The sequence below is a fragment of the Coregonus clupeaformis genome, chromosome 6, assembly GCF_020615455.1.
Source record: "Coregonus clupeaformis isolate EN_2021a chromosome 6, ASM2061545v1, whole genome shotgun sequence".
Lineage (NCBI taxonomy): Eukaryota > Metazoa > Chordata > Actinopteri > Salmoniformes > Salmonidae > Coregonus > Coregonus clupeaformis.
The window spans coordinates 1,611,782-1,627,585 of record NC_059197.1 but is presented as its reverse complement, the minus strand read 5'-3'; the positions used below and the strand labels follow the sequence as shown (position 1 = coordinate 1,627,585).

At 43.7% G+C, this 15,804-nt stretch overlaps 1 protein-coding gene across 1 annotated transcript in view; it reads left to right on the top strand.

The window, feature by feature from the left end:
• The first annotated feature begins 347 nt into the window (after positions 1 to 347).
• LOC121568438 (glutamate receptor ionotropic, kainate 4-like) overlaps positions 348 to 15,804 on the top strand; it is a 180,740-nt gene continuing 165,283 nt past the window's right edge. The window contains exons 1-2 of the mRNA XM_045220923.1: positions 348 to 777; positions 7,996 to 8,160. Coding sequence (XP_045076858.1) covers positions 348 to 777; positions 7,996 to 8,160 — 595 coding nt within the window. The remainder of the gene's footprint in view (positions 778 to 7,995; positions 8,161 to 15,804) is intronic.

Genomic DNA, 15,804 nt, shown 5'->3' with positions numbered 1-15,804 from the left:
GAACGACATCAGTTTGTTCGATGCCTACCCCATGCCGAGGGTGCCGAGTTCATCGACCGGTTGGGAAAGGCCCGGTACATCAGCACCCTGGACCTGACCAAGGGATATTGGCAGGTACCCTTGGCAGCCTCCTCCCGGGAGAAGACGGCATTCTCTACACCGGACGGCTTATACCAATACCGGGTCCTCCCGTTCGGTCTCCATGGAGCCCAGCCCACGTTCCAGCACCTGATGGATCGAGTCCTCCGACCCCACCAACAATACTTAGCGGCCTATTTGGATGACGTCATCATCTACAGCCACGGTTGGGAAAAGCACCTGACGCGCTCAGACAAGAATCCCAAGAAATGCAAGCTGGGGATCGAGGAGGTGGAGTACCCGGGGTATTTGATCGGACGGGGAACGTCAAGCCCCAGGAGAGGAAGGTCCAGGTGGTTTGTGACTGGCCCGTTCCCCGCACCAAGACACAGGTCAAGTCCTTCCTGGGTCTGGCGGGATACTATAGCCGGTTTATCCCCAAATTTGCGGCTATAGCCTCACCCCTTACCGATCTGACCAAGGCCCACTTCCCAAAAACAGTGAAGTGGTCGGATGAGGCCGAAGCGACATTCAGGCGCCTGAAGGAAGCCCTGTGCTCCCATCCGATTCTCGTGATGCCTGATTTCCATGCTGGTGCAGACGGATGCCTGCGACATGGGACTAGGGCCATCCTGTACCAGGTACACGATGGGGGTTCCTCCATCATGTACATAAGCTGGAAGTTGATACCCCAAGAAAGTAAGTACTCGATTGTCGAGAAAGAGTGTCTAGCGGTGAAGTGGGCGCCACCAGGGGGAGACTCATCACGCGGCGGTGGCTCCCTCTGCTGGACGTGCCAGGTCTCGACGGGTCCTCCGGCCAGGACTAATTGGGGCTGATTGAGGCTGGTGAGGGTTGGAGGTAGTGAGAGGTTGCTACCGGACAGACGTCCTCACGGTCTGATAGAACTGAGGGGCTCTGTGTTCTACCCCAGAGGAGACAGCATTCCCTGGAGCCCAGAAGACGGTAACCCAGAAGGAGTACTGGAGGAGACCAGTTTATTTTCTTTTTCTTTATTGTTTTAAATAAACACCCTTGAAACTGAGGTATCACACTTGTGTCTGATCTGTGTAAACGTCTTGATCAAACCCCCTGGTCTGCCACAAATGCTAGAGTTGAACAAGGCCACGGCAACAAAGCACCCTCAGACTCAACTGTGTCATTCATTTCCTGTTTGCGCTCCACTAAGGCAGCAAACAATATGTTCTCAGAAGTATAGGTCCTTTCTCTCTCTCTGATGAGGACAGTACTGCTGACAAAGTTATTTTGAATCCCCTTGCATTTCCAACCAATCCGTATGTTCTTATCGCAAAGGTTTCACTATGTTGCCGTTGTAATGAAGCCACAGGTTGTGCACCAATAGATGGTGGGAAACATAAGCTCTCATGAACATTTGGGTAACCCACGGAGAGATAAATCTATTTGGTCTGCCACGTTGAAATGTTAGGATGTAAAGTACTATATAATGATGTGAATGAACACGTTTTATAATATGAATATAATAATTAATATGATGCTAGACACCCATGACGACTTATTCCACATTTTCTGGTGTTACAGCCTAAATTCAAAATTGATTAAATTGTTTTTCTTCTTTTCACCCATCTACACACAATAGCCCATAATGACAAAGTGAAAACATGTTTTTAGAAATGTTAGCACATTTTTAGAAAATGAAATACATAAACATCTAATTTACATAAGTATTCACACCCATGAGTCAATACATGTTAGAATCACCTTTGGCAGCGATTACAGCAGTGAGTGTTTCTGGGTAAGTCTCTTAGAGCTTTGCACACCTGGATTGTAAAATATTTGCACATTATTCTTTTTTAAATTCTTCAAGCTTTGCAGCATTAATTTAGTACCTTGTTGCAAACAGGATGCATGTTTTGGAATATTTTTTATTCTGTACAGGCTTCCTTCTTTTCACTCTGTCAATTAGGTTAGTATTGTGGATTAACTACAATGTTATTGATCCATCCTCAGTTTTCTCCTATCACAGACATTAAACTCTGTAACTGTTTTAAAGTCACCATTGGTCTCATGGCGAAATGAGCAGTTTCCTTCCTCTCCGGCAACTGAGTTAGGAAGGATGCCTTTATCTTTCTAGTGACTGGGTGTATTGATACACCATTGAAAGTATAAGTAATAGCTTCACCATGCTCAAAGGGATATTCAATGTCAGCTTTTAAAATGTTCACCCATCTACTAATAGGTGTCCTTCTTTGCGAACCATTGGAAAACCTCCCTGGTGATTGTGGTTGAATCTGTCTTTGAAATTCACTACTCGACAGAGGGACCTTACAGATAAATGTATGTGTGAGTTACAGAGATGAGGTAGTTATTCAAAAATCATGATAAACACTATTATTGCACACAGAGTGAGTCCATGCAACTTATTATGTGACTTGTTAAGTTTTACTCCTGAACTTATTTAGGCTTGTCATAACAAAGGGGTTGAATACTTATTGACTCAAGACATTTCAGCTATTCATTTTGAATTAATTTGTAAAATGTTCTAAAAACATAAATCCACTTTGACATTATGGGATATTGTGTGTAGGCCAATGACACAAAATCTAAATGTAATCAATTTGAAATTCAGGATGTAACAAAATGTGGAAAAAATCAAGGGGTGTGAATCAGCGGTGGTCGGTGCCGTTTAAGATGAGGGAGCATGTTTATTTTTTTGTTATGAGCAAGGCCTTATTTCTATTACAGCATATTAGAAAACTGCCATTCATATTCCATTCACCCAGCTCAATGTAACATTGATTTAGGCTACTACATGATACTCAAATTTTCCCTTTACCCATGATGAGGTTGCTACAACCTAGCCTATGAATTAAAGTTTACAACGTAGGTGCACAGGTCGAGAGAATTTGAAGTAATCAAGGTGACAGACAGTGACACATTCAATACCGCCTTGCACACTCTTGACTGCATCTAGCTGATCTAGGGTGTAATCATTAGTCCAACAGTTGCAAATTAGAGTTTCGATTGGACAAATTAAGGTATGTTTTACCCCCATTTCGTTCTATTTGAACGAAATGCATGATCACTTTGCTCGTTGTATATATAATTCCTTCTCGCAACTATCTGCGCTCTCCTCCGCTCACTTTTTCCCTTCACTTGTGGACTTCAGTGCACAACACATCAGCTGTCTGTGACCAGGCGAAAAAACCTTTCCAAACCAAACCTTCATATCATTACCGCTAACTGCTAAACACAGCCTACATCGTTGTCACGTCATAGTCAACATAGCTACTAGAACTAACGCGTTAGTAAACCCGCTACAATCATGCAGTACAGTGTACATTCAGAAACCAGTTTAGCAGTTACCTTGACTTGGAAGAGTTCCAGGGTTGGATAGCCATAGCCAGCTAGCTAAAATAGCATCCCTCTCTGTTTGAGCTAGGTGTTTGAGTAGGCTAAACTAGCTAGCTACGTTTGCTAGCTAAGTGAAAGTAAAAGTTTGAAAAAATACAACCAAATCTCTCTCTCACCTCCTTAATTTTGGAAGAAATTAATTTGTTAAAAACTGTTCAACTATTGTCTTTCTCTCTCTTTGAGTCAACTACTCACCACATTTTATGCACTGCAGTGCTTGCTAGCTGTAGCTTATGCTTTCATCACTAGATTCATTATTTGATCCTTTGATTTGGTGGACAACATGTCAGTTCATGCTGCAAGAGCTCTGATAGGTTGGAGGATGTCCTCCGCAAGTTGTCATAATTACTGTGTAAGTCTATGGAAGGGGGTGAGAACCATGTATAACCTTGTATTGAAGTCAATGTACCCAGAGGAGGACAGAATGCTAGCTGTCCTCCGGCTACCCTACTGCTGTGGCTACTGTAGACCTTCGTTGCAAAACAGTGTGTATTTGGTGACGTGAATATATTTAGTATAGTTTTATCAAAAAATGATCACTTTTTTAATGTTTCACTATTTTTATTTTTATGAAATTCACTGAGGAGGATGGTCCTTCCCTTCCTCCTTTGAGTAGCCTCCACTGGTGTGAATACTTTCTGAGGGCACTGTACATGTTTGTACAGCTCATACAATTGTAAAACACAAATCAACAGATCGACAGAGCTCTAGTTAATCTACTGAAGGCTTCTAATGGTGTTAAGAATGGGTTTAGTACACTTTGTCATGTCACTAAAGTGAATAAAACGCTATCAGACATGCATGACAAACGGCCTATTGGCTATGCTGTTCGCTGCCATACCGTCATGCCCCCCCCCCAACCCTCATCCAACAGTAAAATCACTGATCAAAAATCCCCTGTTCACTGTCAACGCTAATTAGTATCTAAAGTAATCAGTGAAGATTTGTATTCCCATGATCAAAATACCAAGCTCATTAACAGACTGAAATATTACATTTGATTTACAAGTGAGACTGTTTGCATTAATAAAATAAATAAATTAGGAAGGAATCTAACTGGGGTTTGAAATTAACCTCTCAGTCATTCAGAGGAAGGAGATATCAATGTTCCAGAGGAGAGAGTAAATACAGTTCAGAGGTTGTCTGAATCAGTGCCAGTGTATAAACCATATAATTATAGTCAAGAGCGGGTCCTTCAGCTGAGAGCCAGCGAACAACATTAAATATTACTGGCTAATATAACCTTGAATTCACTTTTGTCTCAGCTTGGTAGCGAAGACAAGATTAATTTTTATAATCTCCCGAAATATCCCTCTGGCCCTTTCTTATAACGGAGTGGAGAGAAGTCTGATGAGAGGAATATTAATCATACCTGAGATCTTTAAACACCATCACGTTTATGAGGCTGGCGAATGTTCAAGCAATATGTGTGAAACGCTCCTTTTCTGTATTGTACAGATCTTACATAGTTGGTATTTTTTATGTGTCTAGGCTCTGGCTTGATTGTTATGTTGCTTGGTGTGTTTACGCAGTGAGCTGTTCTGGTAAGAGACTGCAGCGATGAATTAGGAAACCTCAGAGGACCATTAGAACACCTGATGAGACGCTTTGCCATTTGATGGTTTTAAAAACCTTTTGGTGCAGAGTGCATTTCATGTTATGCTATTAAGTTTTGGATCAACCGGAATCGGCGGTGTTCTGTCTTTGTGTTCTCTCTCTTGTTTCAATGTTGCCGTGTTCTCAGGATAAACATTAAAAACACAGTACCAGTCAAATGTTGCAGTCGGATAATAATTCACTGCAGCGAGAAAGCAAGCAATCGTCGAACGTCCTCAAGTCTCTGAGATGCAATACAGATGCTCACACATCCCACATCCCATGTCATATTCCCATGAGATACTCAATAGTTGTTTGCGAGGACATCTGAAGTATGTGAATCTGTAGCTACTACAGTATGCATGGAAAACTGTATATGCAATTAATACTGTATAAGCAATGTTCTTAGGTTCTGCATGTGTAGCAATGTATTTTGCCGTTCTGCCACTTTCCCTATCCGTAGGCATGGGACTGTCCAGCAGCGCACAATGATTAGGAATGTCCAGACATAAATATATAATGTAGAACAAACAAATCTCTGACATTTACTGTTGATATACAGATTCACATCAGCTCTATTAATGACATTTCTATCTGCAACGTTCAACAATGTTTGCCTATACTGAATGTGGCCCTGATCATTGATTCAAAATTACAATGTGAACCATGCCCAGTTCCTCCCCATTGCACCCTTCCCCCTCTCCATATCAGGTAATGGCCAGGCTTCTACACACCTAAGAGCTTTGTAAATGGAAAGCGTATTACAGACATGTAGAGAGAAAGACGAGTATTGGCTGAGCTTGTACTGTACTACAAGGCGTCCTGCAATGCCTCGGCACACCTCTGGGCTGCCCATTGATTGGTTTAAAAGGTTCAAGGGCCACTCCTTGTCTTCCAGACTGAATACAGCATTACTGTACCTCTGCCACCATTCCTATTACTCAACCATTACATATCGACCACTCACAAATGTCACTTCTTCATAACAGACCTTGATGTTGATTGGTCTAGTTTCTAGAACGTCATAGAGATTGAAAACACCAGCTCTAGCTCTTTTACTCTCACTATAGAAACAGAACAAACTTGCCAGAGGCAGTAAGAGAGGGAGTGAGACCAATTTGAGCTGTGTAACTGACGGTGTAACTGCTATGTGGGCAGGCAGGCAGACATTCATCGTAGTCTACTTTTTAAACATTCAATGTATTTTACATACACTGTCTGTCGGTCATTTCTTTATGCAGTATGTTTTGTGTATAAGGATAGGCTATAGGTACATCTCGCAAACCCCAATGTTTTGTATTCCAGTTGACTATATTTGACAGCAATGTTAAGCTAATAAAGTAAAGTAAAATAAAGTAATACCAAGGCCCTTAATTGCGTATTCAAACTCCCTTCATAGACTCTAAAATCTCAATTTTGACATGTAAAAATACTGTATATTTTGTTGAGGTATTATGAGGTGACAGGAACTCATCACATGTTCATTACTTTTCAAAGTGTTAATTAGCAAATGTATCTACAAATTAAGCTCTGTGTGACACAAACTGTCCATGTTTTTCCTGTAAAAGTCTTTGGTGTAATCAAATGCATATAACTTTTAATTGGATAAAAACGCTTTCCCCATCATGTTAATGATATTCTCTAGGCTGCGTTCTGTTTGCACTAGCAGAGACAAGGCAAGGCACATACACTCTGACTAATCCAGCATGTCGATCTTTGCATCCCCTTATTTACCAAAAGTTTAATGAAGTGTAAAATAAGGGATAAATTGACAAATAAATGGATAAATAAACCTCAGGCAACCTTTTGCTATACCTTCATCTGAATCTTTGTAAATGTCCCTAATTGCTGGGACCACTACTAAGGCTGCTCTGGATAAATGGTTGTCTCCTTGACCAAAGTGAACTTGGGTTAGTTTTATCTGTGTGATCTGCATGGGAAAAGGCCAGTTTTATCCCACCGTGGCTGTGGTTTATCAGCTCTAATGCTACAGTAATTATAAACACTCTCATTGCCCTCCATCTAGATCCGATCCTGTATCTAAGTACAGTGCTATTAATCTCACTCGCTGGACAACTCTCAGGGAAAGCAGTAATAGCTGTGATTGCTGTTAAAATGGAGCCTGGGAGTATGAATGTTTTTGCAATTATCTTTCAACAAAAATGACAGGCAAATGACCTGCTCTTTAGAGGAACCTATCATGTTGCTGTACAGGTTGAGCTATGTATTGACGCAGAGCATAGAGAAATGCAGAGGTCAGTTATACACACGTCTGTACATGGATTGATTGACCTCACCGCCAGGCAACATTCCTACGGAAAGAAAGCTATTATTTTGCATTTAAGCAGGTTTTAAATGCTAAAGCTTGGAGGGAATTTTGGAGGGAATTATACAGTTCATATTCTCAATTCCCAGTTTGGTTTTAGTTACAGTATGGTGATGTTGGTGAGTTCAGGATTCACATGCCTCGTCGATTTAATTATACATCAAATGTAATGTTTTTTTTACTTAACCCTAATCTAATTTGTCGAATTACGCTAGAATGTTGAACCTGAACCTGCTGTCTTGGGACGCACTCAGGATTGCAACCTATAAACAATGTGCCTCGTCAATTATCCTAAAACTGTGTTGTTAATCGCCCACTGAGTTGCTCATTTGCTTACTAGGGCACACAGCGAAGCCCCATTTCTCAACTGGTTGCAAGTAAAAGTAACTTGTTTATACTGACAGAAAACGATATTCACATTTGGTAATGATATAACAGGGCTATCTCTGTAGTTCTGCATGATTTGCAGCACAGTTTGTTTGAGGAAATCATGAAGTATATGTACTGTGTCTTGCCAATGTGGGCCATCGTGACACTGGATTGCCAAAGAGCCCTTCTGCCAGAGTGGATGATGTTTTATTTCTTCCCCTTCTCTTCTGCAGCCGCCATACTTGACGACCCAATGGAGTGCAGCCGGGGAGAGCGATTGGCCATCACTCTGGCGAAGGACAGCATCAACCGGTCCAGTAACCGTTCCACAACGGGCAAGCTGGAGGTGGACATCTTTGAGTTGCTGAGAGACAGTGAATATGAGATGGGAGAGACCAGTAAGTAGTGGGCGGGCGAGGATGGGAGAACGAGGTTGCTTTCGACATTATTTTCAAAAAGTGAAAGACCAATGTGTCACGGAGTGCCACATTGGAACGTCTGTCTGTCTGTCTGGCTGGCTTTCAGTGTCTGTCAGGGTCTGTCTTGCTGTCTGTCAGTGTCTGTCTGTCTGTCTGTCTGCCGGTCGTTCGTCCCTCCGTCAGTAATTTCAATTCAGTGCCCATCTTCCCTTTTTATCCCCCGCTTTCAGAAATCCCTTGAGTACAACGAGATAAGTCTATCTTGTTTAGGAATATTTGTAGTAGCGAGAACAGTGGCAAACAAATTATTGGAAAATAGCTGACGGGTTCTCTCTGTGTGAAAAAGCTAAATGAGCTGTCATATTTGGATGTTTCAGGAGTCAAAAGGTATGTTGATGTCTGGATTTTTTATTTTGGACCTCGTTTTGTTTCCTTGGTTACACCTAGCTGTTTGAATGACTACCCTGAAGATATACAGTAAATACACTATATATACAAAAGTATGTGGACACCCCTTCAAATGAGTGGATTCGGCTATTTCAGCCACACCCATTGCTGACAGGTGTATAAAATCGAGCACACAGCCATGCAATCTCCATAAACAAACATTGGCAGTAGAATGGCCCGTACTGAAGAGCAACGGCTCAGCCGCGAAGTGGTAGGCCACACAAGCTCACAGAATGGGATGGCCGAGTGCTGAAGTAAAAATGGTCTGTCCTCTGTCGCAACACTCACTACCGAGTTCCAAACTGCCTCTTGAAGCAACGTCAGCACAATAACTGTTTGTTTGCCATTGGGCTCTGGAGCAGTGGAAACGCATTCTCTGGCGTGATGAATCACGCTTTACCATCTGGCAGTCCGACGGACATTGGGTTTGGCGGATGCCAGGAGAACGCTACCTGCCCGAATGCATAGTGCCAACTGTAAAGTTTGGTGGAGGAGGAATAATGGTCTGGGGCTGTTTTTCATGATTCGGGCTAGGCCCCTTAGTTCCAGTGAAGGGAAATCTTAATCTCAACATCAGTGCAGATCTTGTGGCTGAATGGAAGCAAGTCCCCGCAGCAATGTTCCAACATCTTGTGGAAGGCCTTCTCAGAAGAGTGGAGGCTGTTATTGCAGCAAAGGGGGGACCAACTCCATATTAATGCCCATGATTTTGGAATGAGATGTTCGACGAGCTGGTGTCCACATACTTTTGGCCATGTAATGTGCTATGATTTGGAAAAATCATAATAGCAATGTCAATTAGTCTATCGCCATGACCTTGTGGATGGATACAGTGCAATGAAATTTTAACAATGCATTAACATTTCAACAAGTTGATTTTAGTGCTGGTATTATAAATAACTTTTACCAGTCTGTTTAGCTAACATGAAGTATACGTACTGTGTGTTGCCATAGTGACACTGGGTGGATAATGTTTTTCTTTCTTCCCTTTGGCTCATGTTGCGGAGTACAAGGAGTGGAAAGTTTGCTAAACAGATTGCTACTCAGGCTACTGTTGCCCGTTTCCGCTACAGGTGTCATTATACTCCTTATAGTGTGCTTTAACATATCATTTAGCTATTTGATTTAGAATTTTAGGACCCCTTAAGGTATAAAAAAAATGATTTTAAAAATGATTTGATAAAATATTGAATTTGGCCTTTACTACTAAAGCCCAGAGAAACGCATTGAATAACACATTCATAAATGGCAAAAAACAAGTCAAAAAATCTATCATAAGAAACAAGGTTTTGAAGTGTTTGTCCTTTATCTAGGAGATATAAGAAAGCTCTGAAATATTATTATCAATTTATTTTATACACATATTTAACCCCTTTTTGGGGTAGGCACAAAACTACCGGTTCCCTTCAGACGAGTCCCGTGACACTTGTGGGGCTCCTAGAGCAAAACAGAGAAGCATCTTGTTCGTCAAAATCTCCCGTTTCCACAGTGGGGTCACATTAGTTTGTAGCCCAAACGGTTCGGTCGCTACAAACAGAATTGGGACATCGGCGGTACTTTTGATACTTAAGTATATTTCAAACCAAATACTTTTAGACTTTTACTCAAGTAGTATTTTACTGGGTGACTTTCACTTTTACTTGACTCATTTTCTGTTAAGGTATCTTTACTTTTACTCAAGTATCACAATTGGGTACTTTTTCCACCACTGAATGTGGGTTCACAGAGCTGAACTCCAGCTCCCGTGCATACGTTGCCTCTATCTTATTTGCAGCTGCTCCGGCTTTCAATAAGAATGTATTGATTTGAGGGAATCAATTGTAAACTAACAGAATGGACTCCAGACAACCCACTGACCAAGATTAGACAGAAGTGGTGCAGAATTCCATTATAATGATCCACGCTTAGGGCTGTGGTGGTCACAAAATCTTGGCAGCCGGTGATTGTCAAGAAAAAAAACTATCGGTCTCACTGTAATTGACCGTTAATTAACATAAACACATTTAGCATCTCCTGGCTTCCACACATAGCCTACAAGCCACTGATGCTGACCTTTGAACATCTACATTTTAAAAGGTCTAAATCCATGTAATATAGCCTACACCATCATAATAAATCCATTATTTATTTTAGACAGGTCTAAAGAAGCGTGATATGAAGAAAATGTAGTCTATTTCAGAAGAACAGAATAGCATACTCTGAGATGTCCTTATGTTAGATCCTGATCTGGCTATGCCAAATGGCTGTGGGCTACACTAGTTAATTTAGCAGAAAAGATTTGCTTAGAATTCCGTGGCATTATTTTATAGTATGAAGAATACAATTGAACAAAGCTGAATAAAATAGAAAGGATATTTTCTCCAAACGATTTGATTGAGTGCGCACATGTGGCTATTCTGTGTTGAGCGGTTAACAAAGAAATAGGGACAGTGGGGAAAAAAAGTATTTAGTCAGCCACCAATTGTGCAAGTTCTCCCACTTAAAAAGATGAGAGAGGCCTGTAATTTTCATCATAGGTACACGTCAACTATGACAGACAAAATGAGAAAAAAAAATTCCTGAAAATCACATTGTAGGATTTTTTATGAATTTATTTGCAAATTATGGTGGAAAATAAGGATTTGGTCAATAACAAAAGTTTCTCAATACTTTGTTATATACCCTTTGTTGGCAATGACACAGGTCAAACGTTTTCTTTAAGTCTTCACAAGGTTTTCATACACTGTTGTTGGTATTTTGGCCCATTCCTCCATGCAGATCTCCTCTAGACCAGTGATGTTTTGGGGCTGTCGCTGGGCAACACAGACTTTCAACTCCCTCCAAAGATTTTCTATGGGGTTGAGATCTGGAGACTGGCTAGGCCACTCCAGGACCTTGAAATTCTTCTTACGAAGCCACTCCTTCGTTGCCCGGGCGGTGTGTTTGGGATCATTGTCATGCTGAAAAGACCCAGCCACGTTTCATCTTCAATGCCCTTGCTGATGGAAGGAGGTTTTCACTCAAAATCTCACGATACATGGCCCCATTCATTCTTTCCTTTACACGGATCAGTCATCCTGGTCCCTTTGCAGAAAAACAGCCCCAAAGCATGATGTTTCCACCCACATGCTTCACAGTAGGTATGGTGTTCTTTGGATGCAACTCAGCATTCTTTGTCCTCCAAACACGACGAGTTTAGTTTTTACCAAAAAGTTCTATTTTGGTTTCATCTGACCATATGACATTCTCCCAATCCTCTTCTGGATCATCCAAATGCACTCTAGCAAACTTCAGACGGGCCTGGACATGTACTGGCTTAAGCAGGGGGACACGTCTGGCACTGCAGGATTTGAGTCCCTGGCGGCGTAGTGTGTTACTGATGGTAGGCTTTGTTACTTTGGTCCCAGCTCTCTGCAGGTCATTCACTAGGTCCCCCCGTGTGGTTCTGGGATTTTTGCTCACCGTTTTTGTGATCATTTTGACCCCACGGGGTGAGATCTCCCAGATCGAGGGAGATTATCAGTGGTCTTGTATGTCTTCCATTTCCTAATAATTGCTCCCACAGTTGATTTCTTCAAACCAAGCTGCTTACCTATTGCAGATTCAGTCTTCCCAGCCTGGTGCAGGTCTACAATTCTGTTTCTGGTGTCCTTTGACAGCTCTTTGGTCTTGGCCATAGTGGAGTATGGAGTGTGACTGTTTGAGGTTGTGGACAGGTGTCTTTTATACTGATAACAAGTTCAAACAGGTGCCATTAATACAGGTAACGATTGGAGGACAGAGGAGCCTCTTAAAGAAGAAGTTACAGGTCTGGTGAGAGCCAGAAATCTTGCTTGTTTGTAGGTGACCAAATACTTATTTTCCACCATAATTTGCAAATAAATTCATAAAAAATCCTACAATGTGATTTTCTGGAATTTTTTTTCTCAATTTGTCTGTCATAGTTGACGTGTACCTATGATGAAAATTACAGGCCTCTCTCATCTTTTTAAGTGGGAGAACTTGCACAATTGGTGGCTGACTAAATACTTTTTTCCCCCACTGTATTCCTATATGCTTAATTTAGAGTTATTAATGTAACTTTAGTCGTTCTACAAACGTTGGACTATATGTTTTTATAAAAATGTAGTCACTTGAAAGGCATGAGCTCTGCTTTGTTTTTTGCGCAGGCTGTACACACTACATTAGTCACTCATTCACAATTTGACAAGCACTTGATAATGCCTAGAATTTCACGGCGGCATCCCCTTTGTGTGGCCATAATGCACCCTATAAAAATCCATGCCTTTTGCGGCCAGTGGCCGTTGCGCCCTTCTCCCTGACTGCTGAGCGCTCCAAATCACCTCTCACTCACATGGCTCTCCATCACGTGATCTGGTCTTTCTCACAGGCTACAAGTGAAGACAGAGACAACGGGTCCTTATCCAATTCCGAGGTGCATATTGAAGATATTGGAAGAACTGTCCACATTTACTTTTCGTCAGCTCACAAGCACTAGCCTATGTCAATCTACTATCCCCCATAGTATATAAGTTGACCTATTCTATTCTGTGTGAGAAATAAATATTCCAAACATAGTCTGGGACAGTTGTGGGATGCGATAGATCCCAAAATAATACAACCACTAGCATCAAAAAACCTTTTTTACGCAATGTGGCTGACGCAACAGATCAGAATGTTTACCTTAAAATGTTGATAAACTATTAGGCTATTTCTTCACATTATAAGCGCAGCAATGGGCACAGGGTAGTAGGCTATAAGCACGAATGTCCCATTAGCGGAAAACACCATTATCAAAAGTGACAGCAAATGCAATTATGCATGTAATGCTTTTATTATAAAGGTGCATTTTTATGGTGAAAATTATCTTCCCCAAACTTGAAACTCACGCGCTGTTTACAGTGCATTCGGATACCCCTTGACTTTTTCCACATTTTGTTACTTTACGGCGTTATTCTAAAATTGATTAAATTATTTTTTTCCCCTCATCAATCTACACATAATACCCCATAATGACAAAGCAACAACAGGTTTTTATACATTTTTACAAATATCACATTTCTATTAGTATTCAGACCCTTTACTCAGTACTTTGTTGAAGCACCTTTGTCAGTGATTTTCAGCCTAAAGTCTTCTTGGGTATGATGCTACAAACTTGGCACACATGTATTTGGGGAGTTTCTCCCATTCTTCTCTGCAGATTCTCTCAAGCTCTGTCAGGTTGGATGGGGAGCATCGCTGCACAGCTATTTTCAGGTCTCTCCAGAGATGTTCGATCGGGTTCAAGTTCGGGCTCTGGCTGTGCCACTCAACGACATTCAGAGACTTGTCCCGAAGCCACTACTGCGTTGTCTTGGCTGTGTGCTTAGGGTCGTTGTCCTGTTGGAAGGTGAACCTTCGCCGCAGTCTGAGGTCCTGAGCGCTCTGGAGCAGGTTTTCATCAAGGATCTCTCTGTACTTTGCTCCGTTCATCTTTCCCACGATCCTGACTAGTCTCCCAGTCCATTCCGCTGAAAAACATCCCCACAGCTGTCACGCCCTGGCTCTGGGGACTCTTAAATGTTGATGTGGGTGTGTAGTTTCTATGTTTAGTTTTCTATGTTTGAGTTTCTAGATCGTGTAGATCTATGTTGGCCAGGGTGGTTCCCAATCAGAGGCAGCTGTAGTTCGTTGTCTCTGATTGGGGACCATACTTAGGCAGCCGTTTGGCACCAGTCTGTGTGGGATCTTGTTCCGTATAGGTATGTTATTAGTCTACCTTGGACTTCACGTATCGTTTGTTTGTTGTTTTGTTCGTGTTGTGTACTTTAATAAATATGTACGCTTATCACGCTGCGCCTTGGTCCGTCTCATCCGTTAACGTTCGTGACAGAAGATCACACCAAAATAGGACCAAGCAGCGTGCCCAGGAAGAGAGAATAGCGATGTCTCAGTTGGGCAAATGGTGGTCATGGGAGGAGATATTCGCGGGGAAAGGGCCATGGGCGAAGGTAAATGCCCAGGCAGGAGAGAAGAAACGGCGCCAACCGTGCCGACGACGGACACCCGAGAGGCAACCCCAAGAAAAAAATGTGGGGGGGCACACGGCGTGGACGACGAGGCAGCAGGAGGCAGCGACAGGGCGAATCTGCAGACTAGGAGAGGAGGCCACCAGGTTACGGGGGATATTGGTCCAGAGGGAGCAGGAGTTAATTGGTCAGAGGGAGGAGCTACAGGAGGCGATAAGGGAGAAGGAGAGTGTAGAGGCACGGCGAGAGGAGCTGGTTAGGCAGCAGAAGGAGCGGAGGTTTATAAGGGAACCCAATCCCGCTCCTCGCACCAAGCAAGTGGTGTGTGTCGCCAGTCCGGTCCGGCCCGTTCCTGATCCCTGCACTAAGCCAGTGGTGCGTGTTCCCAGTACGGCCCGACCCATTCCTGCTTCCCGCACAAGGCCAGTGGTGTGTGTTCCCAGTACGGTCCGGCCCGTTCCTGCTCCCCGCACTAAGATAGTGGTGCGTGTTCCCAGTACGGCCCGACCCGTTCCTGCTCCTCGCACTAAGCCAGTGGTGTGTGTCCACAGTCCGGTACGGCCCGTTCCTGCTCCCCGCACCAAGCCAGTGGTGCGTGTTCCCAGTCCGGCCCGGCCTGTTCCTGCTCCATGCACCAAGCCAGTGGTGCGTGTTCCCAGTCCGGCCCGGCCCGTTCCTGCTCCCCACACCAAGCCAGTGGTGCGTATTCCGAGTCCAGCCCGGCCTGTTCCTGTCCCTCACACCAAGCCAGTGGTGCGCATCGCCAGCTCGGTCCGGCCTGTTCCTGTCCCTCGCGCCAAGCCATTGGTGCGCGTCGCCAGCCCGGTCCGGCCTGTTTCTGTTCCTCGCACGAAGCCAGTGGTGCGCGTCGTCAGCCCGGTCCGGCCCGTTCCTGCTCCCCGCACCAAGCCAGTGGTGCGCGTCGTCAGCCCGGTCCGGCCTGTTCCTGCCCCTCGCACCAAGCCAGTGGTGCGCGTCGCCAGCCCGGTGCGGCCTGTTTCTGCTCCCCGCACCAAGCCAGTGGTGCGCGTCGTCAGCCCGGTCCGGCCCGTTCCTGCTCCCCGCACCAAGCCAGTGGTGCGCGTCGTCAGCCCGGTCCGGCCCGTTCCTTCTCCCCGCACCAAGCCAGTGGTGCGCGTCGTCAGCCCGGTCCGGCCCGTTCCTGCTCCCCGCACCAAGCCAGTGGTGC